Here is a 25,200-nt window from a genome sequence, read left to right on the forward strand (position 1 = left end):
AGTTCACAGTAGGGAGCTAGACATAGTAGGAATAAGTATAATTTGATAAAAACTTTAAATGTAAAAAATTGTTTTTGATAATGGAAATTTGAAAGAACCATGCAATGTTTTTACATAGAGTTTCATTTTTTTTCAATCAACACTGCATATTAAATTTAGATTACATTAACAATTTTTTAATACCTTACCGGGGGAGAATACCCATTGTATTGTTTTTGTAGGAGAGAACTCTATTTATTCGTATGCTGAGACATTGACTTTAAGAATATTCTAACAAATTTAATTGGTTTCTTTGGAAATGTTATAGGCATAAATGAATTGTATAGGAACAAAGTTAGTAGTGGACATTTGGCCAGATAGATGTACAACAAAAGTTCTGAAATGTTAGATAACATTTGGTTATACTTTGCATTATTGTTGCTATTGCAAAATGATTTTGATCATGGATATATTCTGACAGAATAGTCACTTCATTTATATGCTGCTAGTTGGATTCAGATATTCAGATATTATCAGACCTAACCATCAATTAAACAAGGATGGTGAATTCAACATAGAGTCATAGATGTAGAGCTGGAGGAAACCATAGAGGCTATCCAAGTCTGACCTCCCCATTTTATAAAAGAAAACCAACTTGAGATTTGAAATATGATGCTTTGTCCAAGATCATACGGACAGTTTGGGATTTGATTTCATGCCATTTGACTTCATCAGGTACTTTTTCCATTGTACAACAGTGATTTCTAATGTCAGATAAATAGAATGTAAGGTCTATGAGATGGAGAAATTTTTATTTTTGTCTTCTTATCCTCAGAGAAATAGTTTGTCAAGTAAAACTGTGTTACTAGAGTACTACAGTACTCTACAGAAATATTTGGTGAAATATCAAAGGCCCAATTATTGCAAGAGTGGGAATTCACAACTTTATAATGGAATTTGGTTATAATGATGGATTATGATACTGGGAATTGTGAATAATAACCTCATGAAGAATATACTCTTTACTCTCCCATGCCACATTTGGAATAGAAATATATTTACCTGTGAATGGCAGGTTTAATATTTAGATATTTTGTATAAGTGAAATTAAAGTCATGATTTAAAGCCCCAAAGGTTAGTATAACTAGTTCATGGTTTTACTTTAAAAAAAAAAAAAATCTCCTCGCCCTTAAAATAAGATCAATGACCTCTGATGATTAAAAATAAAAATATGTTTCTTGTTATTCTTTCAAATTAATTAATGTTGAACAAAGCTTGGTTTGACTCTTAAACTTTAATTTCATAAATCAGTGGAAGTGGCAAAAGTGGCAATAAATGGATAAAAAGCTATCAGTAGACAGACTTAAATAAATTGTATAACAATACAATAATTATAATAAAATTGTTATAGCAATAATTGTAAGGAAGTTTTTCTTTTTCTCAAGCCTAAATTGGTTTCTTTACAACTTCCAACCATTGCTTCTTGTTTTTGTTTTTTTTCTTAGACCCAGTAAAATAAATCTAATCTTATTTTTTTCTTTTTGATGGGAGAGAGGAATGCTAATAGATGTCTCTTAAGTAGGTAAATGTCAATAAATGTTGATGGAACAAATTGGTTGATACCACTTGATAATAGATGTTAAAAGATAGAGGAACAAAGTGTTTAGACTGGGCACTTTCCTCCAGAGATGAAGAAGCATATTTATTGATAGAAATACTTAGAATAACATTCATGAATCTGTAAATATTGGCCTTGATTCCCAAAAAAATGCTAACAACCTTTCTTTATCTTTGTTATGCCATTCCTTTCCATGCTCATTTTTTTCACCAGTAGTATTTTATTTTTCCAAATACATGTAGAGATAATTTTCAGAAGTCATTTTTGTAAAATTTTGTGTTCTAATTTTTTCTCCCTCTTTTATTCCCCTCTCCCAAGACAGCAAGTAAACTCATATAGATTAACTATGTACAATTCTTTTAAATATATTTACATTGTCATATGGTGCAAGGAAAGTCAAATCAAAAAGGAAAAAACCCACAAGAATTAAAAAAAAAAAAAAATCACACCAACAAGAGATGAAAATACTATGTTTTGAACCACATTGTCTCCATGGTTCTCTTCCTGAATGGAATTAACATTTTCCATCTCAAGTCTATTCGAATTGCCTTGAATCACTGCACTGTTGAAAAGAGCCAAGTCCATCAAAGTTGATCATCACATAATCTTGTAACTGTAAACAGTATTTTCTTTCTTTTGCTCATTTTACTGAGGCAAATAGGTTAAGGGACTTGTCCACGGTTACACAGCTAGAATAAGTGTCTGAGATTAGAATTGAACTCGGATCTTTTTGACTTTATGATTCTGGCACTCTGTCCACTGTAACTTTGTTGTTGTTGAGGAACCTTCCCATAGATAGAAGGTTTTGTTTGTGTTGGGAGAAGGGTTATGGTATTTTTAGGGAATGGGGTTAGGGAGGAATTCATAAATTAAAAGATCTAGTGGTGGATTAAGTCTGGGGAGAAGTTAACATGTCTCCAAGGGCAAAATATTATATCAGAAGGAGGATATAAGTCATAGTTCTTAGGTGTAACTGCAAGAATTAAGGGTAATCCTTAGTAAGGCTCATAGAACTAGAGATGAGATGTCATGATCCTAGGGACTGATCATGATGAGGACTGAGGATAGGGCCAGCTTAATAATTTGGAGCACAGAGTGATAAAAGCCACTTCTTTCTGATATAACTTTACTTATACACTAATATTTCTAAGAATGATGTGCAACCGAAAAAAGATTGGGAAGGAGTGAGATTTACAAAGACAATCATTTAGAAGTCAGCTAGAAGAGAAACCTTGAACCTGATACCTGCCCCTCATGTTGGGCAATAGAGAAGATATAAGATATAAGAGAAGGAACAAGTAAGGGTTATACCCAAGAATAGAAAAATAGAATTCAGAATAGATTGGATGAGAAAATAAATAATGAGGAACACAAAGTAGAAAATAATTCTTGAAAGTGGAATAATAAAAGAAAACCATTATAAATAAGTACTTAGAAGGGAAAGTTTGCCTTGCTCACTTAACTGAATGAGAAAAGAAAAGGAACAAAAGAGGAGGAGAAATAGATAAATAAAATAAAAAAATTATTATAAGTAAACTTAAAGAACTGGGAATTAAGTAAAGTAGGAATGGGAAGGAGAGCCCATGAGTGTAATTAAAGAAACAAAAACAAGATAGTGCTAATTCCAGCAACAATATATTATCGATACTTGGATTTAATTTTTAAAAAATACTGTGTCACTCTTATGCCATATTGTTTGATCATAACTTTAAATAAAAATGGATTAAATAAATACAGCATGATGAAAGCCTGAGACAGAATGATATATTTGCTATATTCTAGGTTAACAGCAAAGTAAACATATACAAAATGAAGATGAATGAAGATTGGGGAATAAAAAAGTAGCATGAAAGTCTTTCTTAAATAATTAAGAAACTTGGTAAACTTTATTCATCATATTTTTGAGATCTATCATTGGAATTGCTCAGTCAAGAAGGAAATTAAGATTGATCCCTCATGCCCTGTTGTTAATGAAATCATATTGGCTTTTGTGAATCTTGATTCTTTTTATCCTTTAATATTATTTTCCAGAATTTTGTCAGGAATCCAAGTTAAGCTCACAGGACTATTTCAAAGTATTATTCAAAGTATTATTCTGTTTCCTCTCTTAAGAATTGGAACATATCCAATGATCTTGTGATGAAGAAAGCCATCTATAGCCAGTGAGAGGACTGTAGGAACTGAATATGGATCACAACATGACATTCTCACTTTTTGTTGTTGTTTGCTTGCATTTTGTTTTCTTATTCATTTTTTTAAAAATCTAATTTCTCTTGTGCAGCAAGAAAATTGTATAAATATGTCTATACATATTGAATTTAACATATTTTAACATGTTTAACATATTGTTTGCCATGTAGGGGTGGGTTCGGAGGGAAGGAAGAGAGAAATCTAAAACACAAGACAAATTATCCATGCATATGTTTTGAAAATAAAAGCTTAATTAAAAATTTTTTGAAAAAGGAATTGAAACATAGCCTTTTTTGAAACCTTCTATAATAACAATAATAATAGCAACAATAATAAGATAGCACCTATTATGTGCCAAGCATTGTGCTAACTCCCATTTGATCCTCACAATCCTGGTAGGTAGATGCTGTTATTGTCCTCATTTTACAGCTGTGAAAACTGAAGCAAAGAAAAATTAAGTGATTTACCCAGTCATATAGCTAATAAAAAGTGTTTAAGATCCTATTTGAACTCAGAGCTTGCAGACTGCAAACCCAATATTTTGCTCACTGTGCCATTTAGTAGTGGGGAGATACAGTATGCAAATAACTATGTAAATTCCAGTTATACATAATGGAAATGTAAAGTAATTTCAGACCTGTAGTATCAGATGATATCATAAAAGCTAGCATATAAACAAAAGAAAAAAAAAGAAACTAGTATGGAACAGAATCTTGGGAAAACATGCCTTTAGGGATAAGAGGAAGACAGAAATAAAAGGAACAGAGAGGGGTGTTATATATGCCATAGGTTCAGCTATAGAAGTTTATTTAGGATAAGAATTGTGTAAAGATGAGAGGACTTATCAGTTGAGAATATTAATGGTCTTTTAGAGAACAATTTTAGTAGAGTAACATACATAATCTAGGTTGTAAGAGGTTGAAGATTAAAGAGTAGAAAACTTTTTTTAGCAGTTTAAAATAGGAAAAAGAGAAGTATAGTAGGAAGGCAATTTCAAGGAAAGGGTTTTTTAAGGATAAGAGAAATTTAAGCATGTTTTAAGTGTGGAAAAGGAGTCAATGGGAAATACTGAAAATGAACGAAAGAAGGAAATAAAGCTTGTATTATACATATCCTGACTACTAAATTAAGTCTTGGGGATTTCAGGATACAGATGAGTAAGATTCACTTGAACAGATGTACATATGCACACACACTACTATCTTTCCTTATCAATTTATTCCAAGTTGAACATTGTGCATATGAAGATTACAAAGTATTTCTTCCTGAAATAAGTGGTTGTTACGTTGTATATTATTTGAAGTTATTATTGTCTGGACCTCTTGAATAAAGCTAGAAATTTTAGGATGTACAGATGAGGAGGAAGTGTATTTTAGGCATGGGAGATAGATTATTCAAAGGCATAAGGGCAGGAGATAAAATGTCTGGCACTTAATGAATGCTTACTGACTTGACTTGTAAATCATCTGCATATTTGACTTCATAGTAGTTGATCTGATGATTAAGAATGACATGGATTTAAAAAAGAAGAAAGGTCCTGGGACCTTAAGTCAAATACTACAGAGGTCAAGAAGGATGAGGACCAAAAAAGTGTAAAGAATTTAGTAGTTAAAAGATAACTAATCTTCAAGAAAGCTATATTTCAGTTGAGGGGTTAAGTGTGAAGTTAATAAATGACAAAAGGTTGATAATTGAGTGGAAGGAAAGGAAATGTAGATGACTTTCTAGATTTTTAAATGTTAAAGGAAATATAATGATAACTTGATAGTATGGTTAAGTAAAGATTTTTTGTTTGTTTTAAGCAAGAAGGAATGTTTGTAGAGAGTAGGGAAAGAGAAAGATAAAAGTGAGGCAGATATAATTGAAGAGGCAAAGGGGAATGTATGAGGGGTGAAGATAGGGAAGTTGGCCTTAGCAAAAAGAAAGCCCTCATAAATTGGCGATAATGCTGTAGGATTTTTTATATAAAATAAGAATCTTAGGCTAAAAGGCTGATAAATCATGAATTTAGAGCTAGAAAAGACTTTAGGCATTATCACTTTTAACCCCCTTATTTTATAGATGAAGAAAAATTCTCTAAGAAGTTATCATTTTCTTGAATTCATATAGTTAATTAAGTGTATTTTTACATAGCTACTTAACTGAATGGATATTGCTTCAAATAAAGTGAGACTTGTTAAGGACCTTCGCTTATAAAGATCAAGGTCTTCTACATCCAGGACCATATTTAGTCTTCCTAATCTTTATCTTGCCATTGGACCCAGATGGCTGTAGTGGAGAAAGTGAGGTTAGTGACCTTGCCCATCCCTCTTTCACTTAAATCCAACTCACTTGCATGTCATGGTATTACCTCCCAGATTATGGTCTTCTTCCAGAACAAAGGACAAGCAACCACAATGGTTAATAAGTAAAAGTAAAGCCAAGAAAATCTTGTCTTCAGAACCAGCATTCTAATCACCTCTCTACTGTGGGGAGTTTGATAAAGTCAATTAGGGAAGTAAAAGATTGTTGCATATTGGTAAAATAACATAAATATCTTCATCCCAGTTTTTTTGCATGAGGAGATTGAAGGAATTGATTACATGATTTGCTTTAGGCAAGCCAAAACTAGAAGCTAACTCTTATAACTCTTAGTTCAATGCTTTTTATACTCTACTAACTCATGCTTCCTGGTGTTGCATATATTATATTGGTCCAAATATGGGCCAACCTTTCTGAATATCTATTTTTCTGTAAAACTATGCTTCAAACATTCTGTGATTTCATTGGTACGGATGTCACCTCCACTACAGATTCTAAGTCTTTTATACTTAATAGATTTTAACAACTAAAAGGTACATTTTGGTGATGGATGTGAACTTAGCTTGTCTGCCCTTTGTACACTAGGCAAACTCAACCCGAAGCAGTTTCAGTTCAGTGTAGAACAGACCAAAGTTTATACTTTATGTAACTTTTTGAGATTGTCATATCATCCTCCTATCATAATGAGGCAATGAATTAGCACATTAGTGGTAGGAGTATAATCTCGAATTATCATTTTTCAATATATATCTATCCCAATTATGTTATCTGTTCAATAGTGTCTTTAAATCAATAGACTTAGGTCTAGAGTCTTTCTGTCTATATCTTGCTGTTTCTCATTCTTTGTCTTTTACCGTCTTTTCCTTTGAAAGAAATCACCTTTTTTTTGGTACGGAGTGGTTAGAACACTATATAGGGTAGACCATTATGATAATCATGCTGCGTAGCCTGAAGGAAAGAAAAAAATTGGGGAAACTTTTGAAGAAGATTAATTAGTAAGTTTTATTTAAGTGTTACTTCATATAGCAAAGTAAAAAATAGAAAAGAAAAAACTTTAACCTATTAACTTTAAGCAGATAAATTTTGTCTTTTATTCTATAATTTACTTGATGAATTCTTAAGTCTTATACATTGAAACATAGTGATTGTTTATATCAAATAAATAGGAAAGATTTAATATTCCTTTCAGCTCCTAAAATGAAATACTGTGATTTAACACCAATTTTGCATTATCAGGTTTGAGAGTCCATGCTAGCAAAATATTTTGGTAGGGTGATTTTTTTTCCCCCTCTTTTTATTTTGCAAAGTTACTTAAAATCAGTTGAATTTCTTCTCCAATTTTTAATTTGGAACATTATGTCCAGTTGTTTAAAATGTACATTGCTGAGATATATGACTGAAAAGTGATACTTTAGTTATTGAAATCAGAGCTAGAAAAGAAATAATCAAGTGAAAAGCTATTTTTAAAGGAGTTTTTTGTTTGTTTTTGCTTCCTCTTAATTCTTTGAAGAAGAATTCAGCAGAAGGGAATACATTATTTATTTATAATGAAAAAAGAAATACAGAAGAAAAAGGAGACTCTCATCTTCAGTGGCAACTCAACCTTCTCACACATATAGAGAATGTCCAAAATGAAGTCACCAACAGGATGGATCTAATTGAAAAAGAAGTGGATGGTAATTTGAGAAAAAGCCAAATAGGCAAAAATTATTGTACTTATTTTTATTATCATCTTTTAAAAGCTAGCATTTATTTAGTTCTTTAACATTTTCAAAAGCTTTACATGTTAACCATAAGAAGTGCTCATTTTTCTCATCTTTGTGTTGTTATCAATAGGAGTTAATTTTTAAAAACAAAAGGACTATACCCTTTCTATATATGTACATATATGTATATTGACCCTTTCTTTTTGTTGCAGTTTTATTACTTTTATTACAGTGAAATGAGTGGAGTAATAATAGTAATTATTAATACTATTATTAGTAATAGTAATGTTAATACTAATTTCAGGCATTTTAATGGTTAATATATATTTTATTTGTCTTCACCAAAACAATAAACAGTGATTATTAACCCATTTTATAGACAGTAGAATAGAACTTGCTATATAATTAATGACAAACCTTGGACTAGACTTAGAGTTTGGGGATTCTTAATCCAATATTCTTTCTACAATATTTTACCTGTAATGCAGAATCCTGTAGGTAGTATCGTGTTTGAAAAATGTATTGTCATATTTCGCCACATTTCACAAAGTCACCTGTGCTACTTTTTACTTGTTTTACCACAAAGTGGGCTTTAAGAAATGGTTTAAAATAAGCTTTAAGGTAATATTAATTAGAAGCATGAGGACATAGATGATACTGAACTGGATTCTATCATAAATTAGAAAAGAGTAAAGATCTTCACATTGTAACAGTTGGGATCTGATTCTAGAGTATATTTTACATTTAATTTTCAAAGTATATCTTCATTTCATAACTTGGGGAAAATATGAATTTTTTGATATTGCTATTGATGAAAATGGACTTTTAATAATTTTTATAGTTTAGATCAGGGATAAGGAGGTGAAGAGGAACTTAAGACTTCATTCTTGTCTATCTTTCTTCATTATGAATAAGTATTTGGAGAGGTTGGGAGGAGGAGATTAAAGGACCTACCTTGATATTACAGAAAATAAACATGATGCAAGTTTTCAGGTATTTGAAAGTTTTTGAAGAGGATGTTGAGTAGATATAAAAAAAGTTGAGTAAGATGACAAGTTTCTTCCTGGTGACTTTTTTTTTTTTTCAAATTCTAAGACATTAAGGGAAATTTTAATCTTTTGAACTGGACAACATTTGAAAAACAGAGTAAATATACCTTCCTTAGAAGGGGATTAACTGCATAACAAAGTGTTCTGTCTTAACATTTTAATTTTCTGATGAATTCTTCTATGTACAATTTAGTTTTCCTTTTTTTCTTCTTTCTTTAGTTCTGGAAAGCTGGCTTGATTTCACAGGAGAGTTGGAGCCACCAGATCCTCTTACAAGATTGCCACAACTTAAACGTCATATAAAACAGCTCTTAATTGATATGGGGAAAGTACAGCAGATAGCTACTCTTTGTTCTGTATGACAAAGAAACAAGAAAAAGAACATGATTGTCTATAGCAAAATTTGTTTTTATTATCTGCCAGATTGACAGTGGATAGTTGAAAGCTTAGTAAATTTTTATTAAGTTTTGTAACTAGCATTGTAACATCAATATAATGGAGACTTGGAGAGGAATATGGTGACTAGTCCTATCAAGGTCAATATCTAAAAAATAACAAAACATTTCCTGTGCAAGCTGCAAATGGTAATTATATGTACTGAGGATTGGCGATATAGAATATGATCAATACTAAGTAAAATTAGTTGACTGGATTTTCCAGAATTCATTTACCTGAACCTCAAGATATCCATGAAAACAATATTTTAAAAAAAGTTTTAGTAGTAAGATAAAAACTTGCAGACCAATATTTTACCCACAACAAAATTATAGAAAAAAACCCAACATTCTTGAAGATTTCTATTATATTGTTATTGTGACACAGATCCAGAAAGAATTGTTTCTAGTGTATAATTTCAGCCACAAAAAAAGTTTCTGGTCTATAAATTCGTATAGGATCATGAACTATTTTCCTGAGTGATAAAACTCCTTAATCAGTTAAGATAACACAAGCTTTACTTTGGGGCTGGGTATAAGCGGGCCTAGGAGAATGTCAAATTGTGGAATACTTGTTTTTTCCAAATGGTATATTTTTTAAAAAGAATGTAAATTCTTATTGTAGCCAGTCTATAAAAATGAGGGGTGTATAGTAGTGAAATGTGCCAAATAACAATGACACCCACTGGAATGAGAGTTTGAATTGGAAATTTTTTTTCCTCAAAATCTGACAGTGGTATCAGTCCATCAAAAATACTTTTGCATTCATATACACATCTTTACTAAGTCTTTTATGTATGTATAATACATACATGTGCATTGCATGCACATGTCTACATGCATACATCAGCACACATTTCATAATGTTTGCATATGTATAACATACATGATATCCATGTGTGTGCTTATGTACCTGTGCATATACAGGTACACACATTTCTGTTGCAGTATTCAGGGTTTAAACTATATTGGTCCTGAATTGGTGTACTTGGTTAGAAACAAACTAAATAACCTCAGCTGGGATGAGGAACAATGACAGCATTAAGCCAGTTTGTGACTATGGTGTGCTAAGTAGATAAAATATGGGGGCAATTTGGTAATTGAAAGATGTTTTTATTTAAAATCTTTTTAAGTATTGGTCATGAATGGACAAATTCTAGAAACCAAAGGCAACTTAGTTGCCAGTTAGCTCTTGCTGGATTTTGAGCTTAGGTTCACTATGTGCCAGTGCTCATCCACATTGTTTGCTGCACCCAGTGCTACATATACATGTATGTGTGCCTGTGTATGCTTGTTTTTAAACATACACTCACATACATATGTACATAACCTATACATATTTATATCTACACATGTCTAGTTTTATTACTATAGACTATAAGAATTGATGGTTAACATTAAATGTTGCCTTTTAACAGAAAGTTTCTAAAAATTAAAAATGTATGTACAGGTTTTGAAATTTGTAAAAAAAAAAAAAAAATTAAAAAAGACTGTTAAAGGGAGGCTGTTTAACTAATGCTATTAAGATACTTGAACATTTTATGCCTCACTACTGTTTATCAGTTCTAGTGATCTGTATAAATGCATTTTGGAACCGATAGATGGTCAACTTGAATTTACCTTTGAAAAGAGTACACACCACTGTACATTCAAGATTTATTTAAATTTGCAAAAACACTGTTCTATATGTAAGGTACTGTATGTAAAACTCTTTATTAAAACTATTCCACATATTCTCCATTTCCACTTTTCGTTTTGCTCCCTTATATTCTGAGTGACTAAAATAATGTGTAGTCACAGAATGTTTTTGTTGCCTTTTGAGATTCTTAAATTTAAAAAATGTGCCAAAGATAATCAATCGTACAATATGTGTTTCGGTATGTTGCATTGACTATGTCATAAAGCTGTTAATGAATAAGTTAATAGCTTTATCAGAGATGGCATTGCCAGATAACTGCTAAAAAAAAGTGTTTTTATTAAAATAACATATTAGTGCCTATCTTCTATGTCTGGAATAAATTGTTAGTGTTAGTATTTTAACTAGTAGCAGACCTTTTGTTTGTGTTTAAGAAGTATTAGTTCTCATCTTTCTCCTTTTTTTTTTGGCTGTGATACTGACAACATGTATTTTATTGTATTATCAAATGAATACTGGTTGCCCTGGACAACTGAGAAGACCTAATTGTCTATCATATTATACCCTCTTTTTTCTTTAAGAATTGGAACCAAGTGTTGTTATCCTCTTTTTAATTTTTTGTCCCATGCACAAAAGCTCATTATACAAATAGTGATGCTTGTCTTCACAGGCATCTGATCTTCAAGTTAAAATCCTACTGACCTAGCAACTAGTGAAATAAAAATCCCTTTTATAATAACTACTAAGACTTTAGCTGAAAATGATTTATTAAAATTCTAAGCTAGGCTTTTTGAATTTATCTGTGAATCAGTTAATATATCCATTCATTCATTTAACAAACATTTAAGTACCTATTATCTATAAGTCACTAAGCTAAATGTTTGGAGAGAGAAACAAAAATAGTGAATGACCTCTGTTCTCAGGAGGCTTCTAATATAGTATGTTTGTAAGTTAAGATATCTAAATAGCCATAATATAAAGCTAAGCATAAATATGTAATAGAGATACAGGCACTTAGTAATGAGAAATCATTGGAGTATTCACTTTGTGCCAGGGATCTAATATAAAAGAGTTCTCCATGACCTGAAAACACTGGCAATGGCTTGCAACACGGTCATGGAAAAGCACTGAGCATGCTCGAGGGTCAGAAAGTAATCCAAATCCATGGTGGCATAGAATAAAATATAACATGCTAAGGCACATCTTGGAAAGGGGTTGATGCCTTTGTGTAGTTTTTCCATCAGATTGAAACATGAGTATTGGGAAGTTACTGAAAGATTTGGAGAGAAGAAATAAAAATTTTGAATTAGGAAGGCTCATATGATAGAGAAAAAGCACAGTGTATACATAACTGTCCTAAAAGCCAGGAGGAACTAAGCTGAAATCCTGCATCTGACATTACTGATTCTCAACCATAATCTCTCACTATTCTAGGCAACTCCATTAGACTAATTTGCAGAGAAGATGATGCCACCTGCATTGGTAGAGGAAGTTTCCTAATTCAGGAGTTTCCTCTATCACTGAAATCACAGATTCAGTTCACATCCCTATTTCTAAGATGACAATATAAAAATGATTCATTGAAGCACAGACTAGTGTCTGCATTGCTCTGAATGCTGGGAACAAAGTATAAATTACATTCTTGAAAAATAATCTTTCTGTAGAATCAGCTTCAGGGCATTTAAAAACCATTTGAAGGATACTTCATATTTCAGGGAGAGGAATAAAACAAAAATTTTCCAATTGACACATTTACATAGTGTTTAATTTTCTACTTTACTGTACTTATAGAACACGTCTATGAAAAACACTGGAGGGAGTATTTGCACATTTTACAAATGATAAAAGTCTTCTAAAAGATTTATATCTTCCCAAGCTAATAAGTTAGAAGTAGTGGCATTTTAATACAATAGGCGAGTGTCTGAAGAGTTGTGGTTGGGGGGAGGGGTCTTTTACAGATTTTTCTTCTTCATTCTTATTTTCAAATGAAACAGTCTCCTGAAATAGTCTAGGTCAGGAAGCTTTTGTCTTAGCCTTCAGACTATTCATAAATATTGGAGAAAATTTAACCCTACGTGTTATAGATAAATCCCAGTCACCAGTTATTGTCACATATGTGAGTTCTGGCAGTAGTAATTCATTTTAAAGGTCACAGTGTTGAACTTATGATTCCTCCACTGTATTTCTGAATTCATTCTTGTGGCTTGAAGAAACAACTCTCATATTCAGTCCTGTGTCCACATGTTACACAGGGCATTGATAAACTAGAGAGTCCAGAGAAGGGCAATTATGATGCTGACCTTCAGATCCTGCAATATAAAGATTATTTAAAAGAACTCTAGGTGGTAGGCCTAAAGAAGAAAAGATTCTAGAAGGATATAGTTGTTCTCTAAAAATATTTTCTAAAGAGGGGTCTATTTTTCTCTGCTTTCCCTTAGAGGGAAAAATCAGACACAATGCGTGTCAACAAAGAGGCACATTTGGTCTTTATGGAAAAATAGAACTTCCTAATAGAGCTGACAAAAATAGAATTGTCTCCCTTGGGAGCTTGTATTTCCCCTCTTAGCAGAAGTTCTCAATTTATGGGGGAGAGACTCTTGGTTCAACAGTGAATGACTATTGAGGTCCCTACCAACTTTGAGGCTCTTGACTCTTAATCCATCTCTCTTCAACTTGGAAGTCTGAATCTGATTGGCAACAATCTTGTCAGCATGATGAAAACCTTGCAAAAAAGCCCCCAAAAAACAAAAAAACAAGCTGTCCCTTAATGGTGTCAATGGCCACCACTGTAACTCTTATCAGCTTGAGCTATTTTTGAAACATACACTTCTGCATCCCAAATGGAATCCATGATGAAAATTCTCAAAATAGGGGATATTTTTTACTCTTTCTTCCTTATTTCTAGAAACACTTTCCATCAGTATGTTGTTTTCTTATTTATTTGTTTTAATAATTGCCCCATCAGACTTTTTGATGTCTATTCCTCTATCAATCACAGAATCTCAGAATTGGAAGGAACCTCAGAATAGGACTCCCCTTTCTAGAATCCTTGAGAGATGATCATCCCAAATCTGTAAAGCTCTCCAGGAATTGAGGAATTCAGTATCCCAAGCCACATTTAGACAATTGATGTCTAAAAGTTTGCTTTCTTGCAAATTCCATCCACTGGTCCTTTAGCTACCCTCTAGATCCAATCAGAAAAAGTTCTTTTTCTACAAGGTAACTTGTCAAGACAGCTATCTCTCCTAAGTATTTTTTCCTGGTATAGTGGAAAGCATACTGCTGCTGAACTTCAAGGAGCAGAGACCTGAGGGGAAGGTTCAGATTTTATCTCTGACACTTCCTCCCTGTGTGGCCTTATGCAGATCACCTCAATTTTCTGAATCTTGTTTCCTTGTCTATAAAATAACAGGATTAAACCAGATTGTTTTTGCTGCTGTTCTAATCCTAGATCTATGATCTACTGATCTTAAAACCTAAGCTTCAATCTTCTTACCATACAGATTGTCATCTTCTGGATGTGCTCCAACTTGCCCATACCTTTTCCTAAAACATGACACTTGGATCTAAAAATAGTACTTGTGAAGTAGTATAACCATGTCAGAGTAGAGTAGGACAATCATTTCCTTCATTAATGTTGATTACAAGCACAACTTGTGTATCTTGTGGAATGTCATGCTGTTTTACTAACTTGAGTTTCCAGTTCACAAAAAACTTTTTCATTCAATATTTGTGTAATTGATTTTTTGAACGTAAAATGTAGGAATTTAGATTTATACTTAAATGTAAATATGAGTATTTTTCCACAGATACAGATCACAATTTATTGATTTCTTTTCATGATTTTAATAAGGATCATCTTCCAGGTGCTTTTTACATTTTTCCATGTTAATAGGTATCATACATCACTCAGTCTATTCCCTTATTGTCCCTGGCTATTGTATGACCAGCCCATCTCTTTTTTTTTCTAGTGTGTTCCTTCAACAATATCCCTTTTGTCACTTTGTGGGATGTAGATTATCTTTGAAAATATGTTGCAATCTATCTGAACCCACAGCACATCTTTGTTGCCTTTCAGCTCATTTGTGGCTTTGATTTTCTGACGATTTTGGTGTGCTAAAATTAGCAACCATGGAGGATTTTTGGGAAAGCACTTGCTTTTAAAATAGTTCTTTGTTTTCCAGGTGTGAAGGAACTTTTAAAAATATAGCTTAGGTGAATCAGTGATTTTCATTGAAGAAGGAATATTCTACATTGAAAGTGCAATGAATTCACATGTGCATATCAAATGTATACAGAACAGAACAAAGGATAAAACAGTATATTTACATACATACATATAAATGTGTACACAGATAATAGAAGCATATATGTATATATATGAATATGTATGAATTCTATGATCTTTTCCATTTTAATAACTTCCTTAAGATATCTTGTAAAATGATCCCTTGATGCTTACAAGATTTATTGCCTCCAACATGATTTTCTTTGGTATGTATTTGTATATGAAGTGGTTTTCTATTTTAATGATATTAAATATCATTTCTATTTATATAGTATACTTTGTACTGAAGTGTCAAAATGTGAAGACTGTAAGCTCCTTGAGTACAAAGATCGTTGTTTTTGGTTTTTATCCCTATCACTTGGAAAACAGACTTGTGACAAATGTCCATTGAATTTAATTAGACTTCAAATGTGATTTAACCATCATTAATGATGAAAATAGATTATTGTAGAAAAAAATAATGACACATTGTTCCATTTTGTGCTTCTCTCAATTCATCTTTGTTATTGGTATGTTGTAACTCAAGTCTCACACTAAATTTTTTTCAATTATTTTTAACATTCCTTGATTTTAAATTGTCACAAATTCTCTCCCTCCCCTCCAAACCCTCTCTCCTTCACTGAAAAGATAAGCCAAATGATATCAATAATATATGTAAAATCACACAAAACACACTCCCAGATTAGCCCTATTACAAAAACAATAAAAAAGTAAGAAAATTATATTTGCATTCAAAGTTCTTAAGTTCTCTCTCTGGAAGTAAAAAGCATTTTTTCATCATGAATCTTTTGGAATTGTCTTGGATCATTGTATTGGTGAGAATAACCAAATCTTCCACAAATGATCACCATTACTATTGCTATTACTATTATTACTATTGCTGTGCAATCTCTTCGCTTTGCCTCATTTCATATTGGTTTTGCAAATTTTTTTTTTGGTAGTACAGTCACAAGGGACTCATGAGTCATTGTCCATTCTCAGCTCATTTCCTCTCTCCCTTCCTCTCTCCCTCCTTCCCTTCCTTCTTTCCTTCTTCCTTCCCTCCATCCCTCTCTTCTTCCTTACCTTCCTTTCCTTCCTTTCTTCCTCCCTCCCTCCCTTCCTTCCTGAGTAATGAGAGTCATTATTTTTTCCTCACTCTCCCAACACATCTCCATAGCAACCTAGAAAAACGTGCCAAATTCTTATCAGTAAAACCATTTTAAAAAATTCACAGTGAGTCATTTTTCCAGTTCAGAGAAACTGAAAGATAGAGAGGTCTTCAGATACAGAGGTGTTGGGCTGTCTAGGAACACCACACCGTGCAGTAACAGGTGGAAACAGTAATGGGCAGATGCAGTAAAAAGCTTTTCAGCACTCAGAAACCATAAGGAAACTAAACATTTGAAAAGAGCTACTAAGAGATCTATATCAACACTAGGCACAAGGTCCATTACTATCTGATAGTCACCCATTACCCAGTTTCAAGTCATAGTTCTAGGTCAGGGAGGAAAAGTTCTGGACATTTAATGGGCAAGTTATGAGTCCCATATCCATAGCTTTGTGGCTTCAAGCCCAAGAGTGGTAGAGGAGGGACAGGGAATGAGTGGTGAGGGAGAGAGAAATCAGTTTTAACCAAGGTCAAGCATATACCTTGCAATGAAATCAGGAACCAGACCTTCAGTCATTCTGAACCTGAAGAACCTTCCCATGGGTCACTATAAAAGCTCAATCACTTACAAGCTAACAGATCTAGACCAAATCAGAAATTTTCAGAGAGCAGACCAGGAGGGCACCGAATAGGTCTCTTGCCAAACATACTACTTTAGAAGCATTGAAGGCTTAGAAGACTTCCAGACTGAGCTGTGAAAATAGGACATAAATGACAGAGTCTCAGGTCAAACATTCACCCTAAAGGTAACAGAACTAAACACATAAGTTTCAAAGTTAATAGATTGGGGGGATAAAGAACCTGGCCAAAAAAAAGTTGCTATAATGACAGGAAATTAAAGACAGAAATACAAAATATGACAATAATTTGAAAATATCTACAAGTAAAGTCTCAGGAAAAAAGTGCAGATTGTGTGCAAGTCCAATAAGAATTCTTAGTAAGAGTTTAAAAAAGATTAAAAAAACAAAGAGGACAAATTGGGAAAAGAAATGAGCTATATGAGAAAATTCTGAAAATAGAATCAACATAAAAAGCATACAAAAAATAGTGAAGAAAATGTAAGTCCTTAAAAATAAAAATCAAATGGTAGAAAGGGACACAAAACTTAAGATTTTTTCTTTTTTTCTGGTTATACACATTTTTAATTTTTTTCTCTGCTTTCACTTTTTAATATATGTTGCTTTATTGAATCATATTGGGAGAGAAAAACAGAACAAAAGGAAAAAACCATGACAAAAAAATGAACATAGAATGTGCTGATTTACATTCAATCTCCATGGTTCTCTTTCTGGATGCAGATGGCATTTTCTATCCAAAGTTTATGGGATTGTCTTGGATTACTGAATTGCTGAGAAGTCTAGTCATAGTTACTAAAATCAGTTAATTTTTTATAGTACAAAAGAATATATGAAGATCTACCTTAGGAGTTTGATCCATGTAAAGGATAAACACCTCCAGGCTAGTTCCCTTGAAATAAGTTGGGAGCCTTGGGGTTAGCTGGGTTGGGAGGTAGCATTTGGCCCAGGCACTGGAACTCTCACTTTCTAGATAGTGTGAGAAATTAGCCATTGAATCAGAGAAAACTAAGGGAACCTTTGCTGATAAGGAACAGCAGGCCCAGCTATACTGCTGAGATGTGGCTCCAGTCCAGCACAGGCCCACTGAGGGCAGAAATGGTAAAGTAGAGACACTGCCATCTGTGAGCATTTATAGGAGGTGAAATTCTTATTCTCTTGTTCTGGGTTAGATGGGAAAACTAAAGGATGACCCGAAGCCAAAGGCTCTAACCCCACCTAATTTTTCACAACAGGACTAGAGTTAATTATACTAATGTCTTTTTTTTTTTTTTTTTAAATGAGCAGGTGAAGAACCCAACCATAAATAGTTACTACAGGAATAGGAGAAACAAGATTAATTTTCAGAGTATTGAAAGTACTTTAGAAAGAGTATATTGAAGTAAAAAAAAAAATCTCTTCTGTCCCAAAGAATAATATCAAATGGTCACCTGCCAAAAAAGAAAATTATGTGAATGAGGTGTGAGAGCAAGAACTGACAGAGAAATTAGGTGTCCTGGTAGTTTGGAAATCCTAGTCACATCAGAAATGGGTTAAGGAGGGAATAATATATACAAATATGGGCAATAAGATTTATAAATGGGAGGGAATAAAATAAGGTGAGGTATAGAAGAGTAGATTAATAGGAATGGGATAAGGTGTGTAGATTTATGAGAAGGGGATAAAGGAGGGAAAAGGAGAGAATAAGGGAGGGATCTTTGGTTGTAGGGAAGGTTAAGTATTAAGGCAAGTTAGTGGGTAGAAGTAGAAGAGTCAGCAGGGACAGGAAAGAGTTACAACACAATGATCAGCAGCAGAATTGATTAGAAAAAAGTAATCTCAAAGTTAAAATAGATTCAATCCAAAGAGAAAAAAATAGGGAAATTGTATTTCATATTGGTCATATTAATATTGTTTTAGACTATTCAAAACAACTTGATAGTATAAGGTTGGAATATTGCTGTGGCATAGAAAATGATGGAGATGATGGAGTTAGAAAAATAGGGGAAGACTTGGATCTAAGAATGATGTTATTCACCTTCAGAGAAATGGAGGATAAACATAACTTTATATAAAGGTATAAGAATGTATATGTATATATTTGTGTATGACTGTAGATTTATATGTATGTGTTTCTTTATATAGATATGTATGTATATATATTTGTGTGTATGTGTATTTAAATTTGCATGCATAAATATATTCATGGTTAACTATAGCCTTCTAGGGGGAAGTGAAGGGGAGGGGACAAAAGGAAAAGAAAAATAAAAAGTGCATAGCAGAGAACAAAAAACCTACAAGGAAGCAAAGAAAAGATGGATAGTTCTGAGCACAATGTGCTCTATTATATATGCTTTCTTGAAATGGAAATTTATTCTTACATATTGTGGATCTTACATATTAATGTCCTGCTGTATACATGAATTTTTTTTTATTTTTATGTTTTTTCTATTTTGTATTTAAGTTTTAAATATATACATTAAAAATTATTTTTAAAAATGCCCTTCTAGCTTAGAATAAGATCTTAAAATAGAAAAATAAAAAATAAATGAAAAGAGAAATCAAAAGAATTCATCTTCTCAAAGAAATCCCAAAATAAAAATCCCAAAAATATTATAGCCAAAATCCAAGGTCAAGGAAAAAATACTAGTAGCAGCCATAAAGAAATAATTAAAATATCATTGAGCCACAGAATTGCACATGATTTTAGCAGCTGTCACCTAAAAAAAAAAATAGAGGGCTTGTAATATATTTCTGAAAGCAAAGGAACTAAGATTACAACCAAGAATAACTTATCCAGAAAAACAATATAATCCTTTGGGAGGGATGGGGGAAAGGGCTTTTTAATGAAATTGTGGATTTTCCAAGCATTCTTACGGAAAAGTCAGAGCAGAATATAGAAAATCTGACTTTTAATCAAGACTCAGGAAAAGCATAAAAAGGTAATCATAAATGAAAAATCTTGAGACTAAAAAAATGTATCTTGTAAGTTGATACATATACTCCTTAGAACTTTATCTTTTCTAGGACTTTCAGAGTTTACTTAGACAAGGGGCTTGAATGTGATTGTGTTTTGTCTGGATGCTCTAAAAGAAGAATGGAAGAGTGAGAAAAAAGGATTCACTGGGAAGGGGAGGGAAGAAAGGAATAAGGAAGGGAAAAAGATAAAAAACAGGTAAAATATCTAACATGTATAGTACATATAAGAGTTTGTGCAATGGAGAGGAGAATGGGGTGTGGGAACAAGCAATACTTGAACTTCACATCTGAACTGGTTCAAAGATTGAAGAATATATATATATATATATATATATATATATTTGGATACAAAACATCTTTCCTGATAGGAAAAAAAGAAAAGAATAAGGCAATTCCAAAGAAAGGATAAAGACAGATCAATTTAGGGTGATAGTAGTCAGAAGCAAAACAGTTGCTTCAGAAGGGAACAGTTTAAAATAAATGAGAAGGATAAGAAAAATACACAATTATTAATCATATGTGTGATTGAGAATAGAGTGAATTCTTCTGTAGTGTTCTGGTTAGTTTTCTAGAGCTCTTTGGACCAGCCTTCGTTTCAGCAGAGTAATCACCAGGAGATAGCCAGAGATAAAGTCCAAAAATTTTTATTGTCTCCTTCACAGTCTATTTCCTTGCCTGGGGCTTGGACCAGCTTTCTGGAGGTCCTCCAGAATGTGTCTTGGTTTGTGTGGGGGAGGTCCCCCCTCCACAATCTCTGTCTTGAAGTCTCCCTGAGTCTAGGAACTTGTGCTCCAGCCTCCAGCCACCACAAAGGTGGGAGATGTCTCTGGTTAAGTTTATCCCATCTTATATACTTTATTATAATTACATCATTGTAGGTGTGAATCTCGTAGAATAGGTATCTATAATATTCTTCTCTAAAATGTAATCTTTTCTGGGAGCAGGTTTCTTGGGGGGCTTCTGGAGGCAGCCTTCATTTCAGTTCAGTGTAATCACCCCAAATGCAGCCAGGAGTTAAAGTCCAAATCCTTTATTGTATCTTTCAAAGTCTTTATCTCCTTCACTTGGGGCTGGGCTCGTTTTTCTCAGAGGCCTTCTGTAGTCTTGGTTCCGAGAACTTAAGCTGCCTTCTCTGGCTTGTGAATCTGCTCGACTGAATCCTGGCTGAAGCTCTGAGAGCTTCTAGTGGACATGTTTGTCTTCTAGTGGCTTGTCCTCTAGTGGGCTTGTCCTTCAGTGGGCTTGTCCTCCTGGCCCTGAAAACTTCTTGCTTATATGCTGTACACTAAATACACACCAATCATATCATTAGGAAACCATTATTTGTTGTAGGATTAAATCAATGCTAAACTAGATTTAGCCACTGTCCCCTCAATTCCACTTAGCATCTTGTAAGAATCCTAACAGGTGTCAATCTTGTAGAACTATAGTAAGTACTAAGTACATGTACTGAACTAGAAAACTATTAATCACCACCCTAAACTAGATAACCATTTTTCAATTCCACTGAGTTAACACCTTGTTTAAATTAATCATACAGAGTTTCAGCCCTCTACACTTACCCATGAAATGGAAGATGATAACAGAATGGATTAAAAATCAGAATCCAATAATACATTGTTTACAGGAAATACTCTTGAAATAAAAAACACAGAGTTAAAGCAAGGGAATGGAACAGCCTGTTATATATAAGTTAAAGTAAAAAGTGGCAGGGGTAACAATCATTTTAGAAAAAAATAGAGCTCATCAAAAGAGACAAGTAATACATTTTGCTAAAAGTACCGTAGACAATGAATTAATATCAGTCCTGAATATATATGTGCCAAATGGCACAGCATTTAAATTTCTTAAAGAAAAAATAAATGAGCTATAGGAAGAAATAGTAAAACTCTAAGAGTGGCATATCTCAATTTACCCCCTCAGATCTAGGTAAAACAAAAAAGAAATTAGGGAGATGAATAAGATTTTAGAAAGTTAGATTGATAGTCTTCTGGAAAATATTAAACAGGAATAAAGAGGTATATATTTCTATCATTCATGACACCATGAAAAAATGATCATGTATTAAGGTATAAAAACCTCACAAAGAAATACAAAAAAACAGAAATATTAAATGCATATTTAAAAACCATAATGCAATAAAAATTACTGTCCACAAAGGACCTTTGAAGCATTCTTCCCCATTTATTAAAATCTTTCCTTTCCTCAATTCCAATGTCTCATGAAACTTTCCCTGATTTCTTTTCTGACCACCTATTACCATGCCCAAGGTCGAAATAGCTTCTGCCTCAGATTTCTTATAGCATATTCTCTGGACCTCAACTTTGCATTTACATACATTTGTATCATAATTATGTTTACATATGTTATGGATTTCCCCTACTGCATTTGAATATCAATTCTTTGAAAGCATTTATTAAGCAGCTGTCATGTGCCAGCCACTCTGCTAAGTTTTGGGGATATATTTAATAAAAAACAAATAAATAAACAACAATGGAACAGGCTGTTCCATTCCCTTGCTTTAACTCTGTGTTTTTTATTTCAAGAGTATTTCCTGTAAACAATGTATTATTGGATTCTGATTTTTAATCCATTCTGTTATCATCTTCCATTTCATGGGTAAGTGTAGAGGGCTGAAACTCTGTATGATTAATTTAAACAAGGTGTTAACTCAGTGGAATTGAAAAATGGTTATCTAGTTTAGGGTGGTGATTAATAGTTTTCTAGTTCAGTACATGTACTTAGTACTTACTATAGTTCTACAAGATTGACACCTGTTAGGATTCTTACAAGGTGCTAAGTGGAATTGAGGGGACAGTGGCTAAATCTAGTTTAGTTAAATCTTAAACCTCAACAAGATTATACTCTAGACAAGAGAGATATCAAATCAGTCATCAAAAATATAGGAAAGAGGAGTGGGATAGGAAAAGGAGATGGGACAGTTTCTTGTTCTATGGAATTAAGTATCAAATGTCTATTTATCTCTATAGCATATAGTCCTTCAGCATATAGTAGTTTTTTAAAACTAAATTGAATTAATTTGATTTGAACCACTCCATTTTGACTGATATAATTCTATGAAAAAAAAAATCTGTGAAAAAATTTGATGAAATTGAGGGAGGAGGAAATTTCTGGAATTGACAGGATACATACATTTAAAAGAAATCTGTGCTGGAGAAAAATTTTATTCTAGATAACTTTTTTTTTTGAACTAAATTATTCTTGTTCCAATTCAAATCTATTTCCTCCTGTTCTGTCCACAATTAAAATGGGGTCAAAGCAGTTCATCTTTAGGGATTTCTTCCTTAATGTGTATTCTTTGAAGGCTAGAGAGATACAAAAACAAGGGGAATTTACCGAAAGGTAGATTTTACCCTGAAAGAAGGAACAATTCCCTAACAGAGGTGCCAAAATTAAAATGTACTGCTTTGAAAAGTAATGAATTCAAGTCAATTCAATTCAGTAATTACTTATGGTCCAACTGTGTGAAAAACCCAATGCTAGAGGATGACAATATAAAAACAAAGATAAACCCGATTCTGCCCTCCAAAATGTCATTTTCTACTGGAAAGATATAGCATATACACAGATAAGCACATACAAAACAATTCAAAGTGATTTCCAGAAGAAAAGGATTCTGGAAAAGGAAAGCCTTGCTACTGAGTTATTTTGAAAGAAGCCCCAAATCCTGGAGATGCTTCTGTCCTGAACTAAAATGACCTTCCCATAAGACCCTGTTGGAATCCTTACAAAGTGTAAAGTCATTAGAGTTGATAGAGGCAATTTTCTAATTTAGCATGGCTCAATATGATTGATCTGATCTTACAAGGAGATGTTATGGGCCAGAAGAAACAAGGTATTCAGTGGAGCTGATAGAAACAATGCTTGTGTTCACACCTTTAGAGAGCTCATATAAGCAAGAAGTTCTTAGGGACACAGAGGCACTCTGGGACAGACACAGGAGGACTCTGGGAGGAAGCCCACAAGCCCACTCACGGAGGTGGAATCAGATTCATTCATTTCATCTTACACCATGTGGTGGCTGGGTTCCTGCATTTTCCCCACTGAGACCAAAGCTGGTCTGAAAGGCTCTCCAGAAAGCTGCCCAGCTCCAGGCAAGGAGACAAAAGATTCATTCCATCTTCCACCTTTGTGCTGGCTGGAGGCTGAAGAAAGCAGAGGCAAAGGACAACTGCAAGAGCTCTTGGAACCAAGCAGAGAGATAGGCCTCTAAGAAAGCTACTGGGGCCCAAGGAAGGAGAAAATAAACATTTGCATTTTATCAGCTGGCTGCATTTGGTTAATTATTACTTTTAACTGAAACTAAGACTGCCTCCAGAAAACCTCCCCGAGAAACCTGGTCTCAGAGAGAACCATTATATTTTAAAGAAGAGAACACCACAAGACCCAATTTATTAGTTGTCTGGAATGTTGTGGAGGAAATTCTTATCCAGGCATAGGTTGAACTAGATGATCTTTGGGGTCTCTTTAATTTTGAGATTTGGGGTGCTGAGATTCTAAAAGGAGTTTAAGAAGGATGTCAGCAGAAATCTGCTGAATCATCTTGAGGTGGTGGTTTTCAAAATAGGAATCCATGCTCAGGTACCCTGTAAACACACACACACACACACACACACACACACACACACACACGAATCCCATTATTTTTCCTTCAAATCTCAGAGGTGGCAGGTTTCAATGCGGTCAAGAGCTTAGAATTATGTGGAGCATGTAAAAGAGCTTTGAGTTTTCTAAATTGATTATTTGTGTTGTTTTAATCTCATGCACTTTGTGGATTAACAAGTGCATTGAAGCAGTGAGATTTTTGAATCTATGACATCCAACCTGTACTTGGTTTGCTAATATGGCAATATCAGAACAAATGCCCTCCTTGAAGAGATTCCTGCAGTGAATTGACCAACTCCATTTTATCTCTGGAGAGGTCTGAATTCCCATACAGTGGAAACACCAATTTATCTGTTGCCTCAAGGAGAGGTTCTTAACCTAGGCTCTATGCACTTGTTTTTAAAAAGTATTTTGAGAACTGTATTTCAATGTAATTGATTTTCTTGGGAATTTTATGCATTTTCCTTTCCTTTTTCCTTTTTAATTAAAGCTTTTTATTTTCAAAATATATGCATGGATTATTTTCAACATTCACCCTTGCCAAACCTTGTGTTCCAATTTTTTTCCTTTCTTTCCCCCACTTCCTCCCCAAATAGCAAGTAATTCAGTATATGTTAAATACGTGCAATTTTTCTATACATTTTTCTGCAATTATCATGCTACACAAGAACAATCATATCAAAAAAGAAA

At 33.2% G+C, this 25,200-nt stretch overlaps 1 protein-coding gene across 13 annotated transcripts in view; it reads left to right on the forward strand.

Moving 5' to 3' along the window:
- The window catches only part of PHF20L1 (PHD finger protein 20 like 1), a 102,763-nt gene extending 91,753 nt beyond the window's left edge, over positions 1 to 11,010 (forward strand). For 10 of the 13 annotated variants that reach the window (XM_051971119.1, XM_051971109.1, XM_051971116.1 and 7 more), the window contains 2 exons: positions 7,599 to 7,764; positions 9,063 to 11,010. In XM_051971119.1, the coding sequence (XP_051827079.1) occupies positions 7,599 to 7,764; positions 9,063 to 9,205 (309 nt within the window). In that variant the 3' untranslated portion in view covers positions 9,206 to 11,010. The remainder of the gene's footprint in view (positions 1 to 7,598; positions 7,765 to 9,062) is intronic. The other 3 variants (XM_051971110.1, XM_051971115.1, XM_051971118.1) reach the window with 1 other exon arrangement.
- Positions 11,011 to 25,200: the final 14,190 nt, after the last annotated feature.

This window comes from Antechinus flavipes, chromosome 1 (assembly GCF_016432865.1).
Source record: "Antechinus flavipes isolate AdamAnt ecotype Samford, QLD, Australia chromosome 1, AdamAnt_v2, whole genome shotgun sequence".
Classification (NCBI taxonomy): Eukaryota; Metazoa; Chordata; class Mammalia; order Dasyuromorphia; family Dasyuridae; genus Antechinus; species Antechinus flavipes.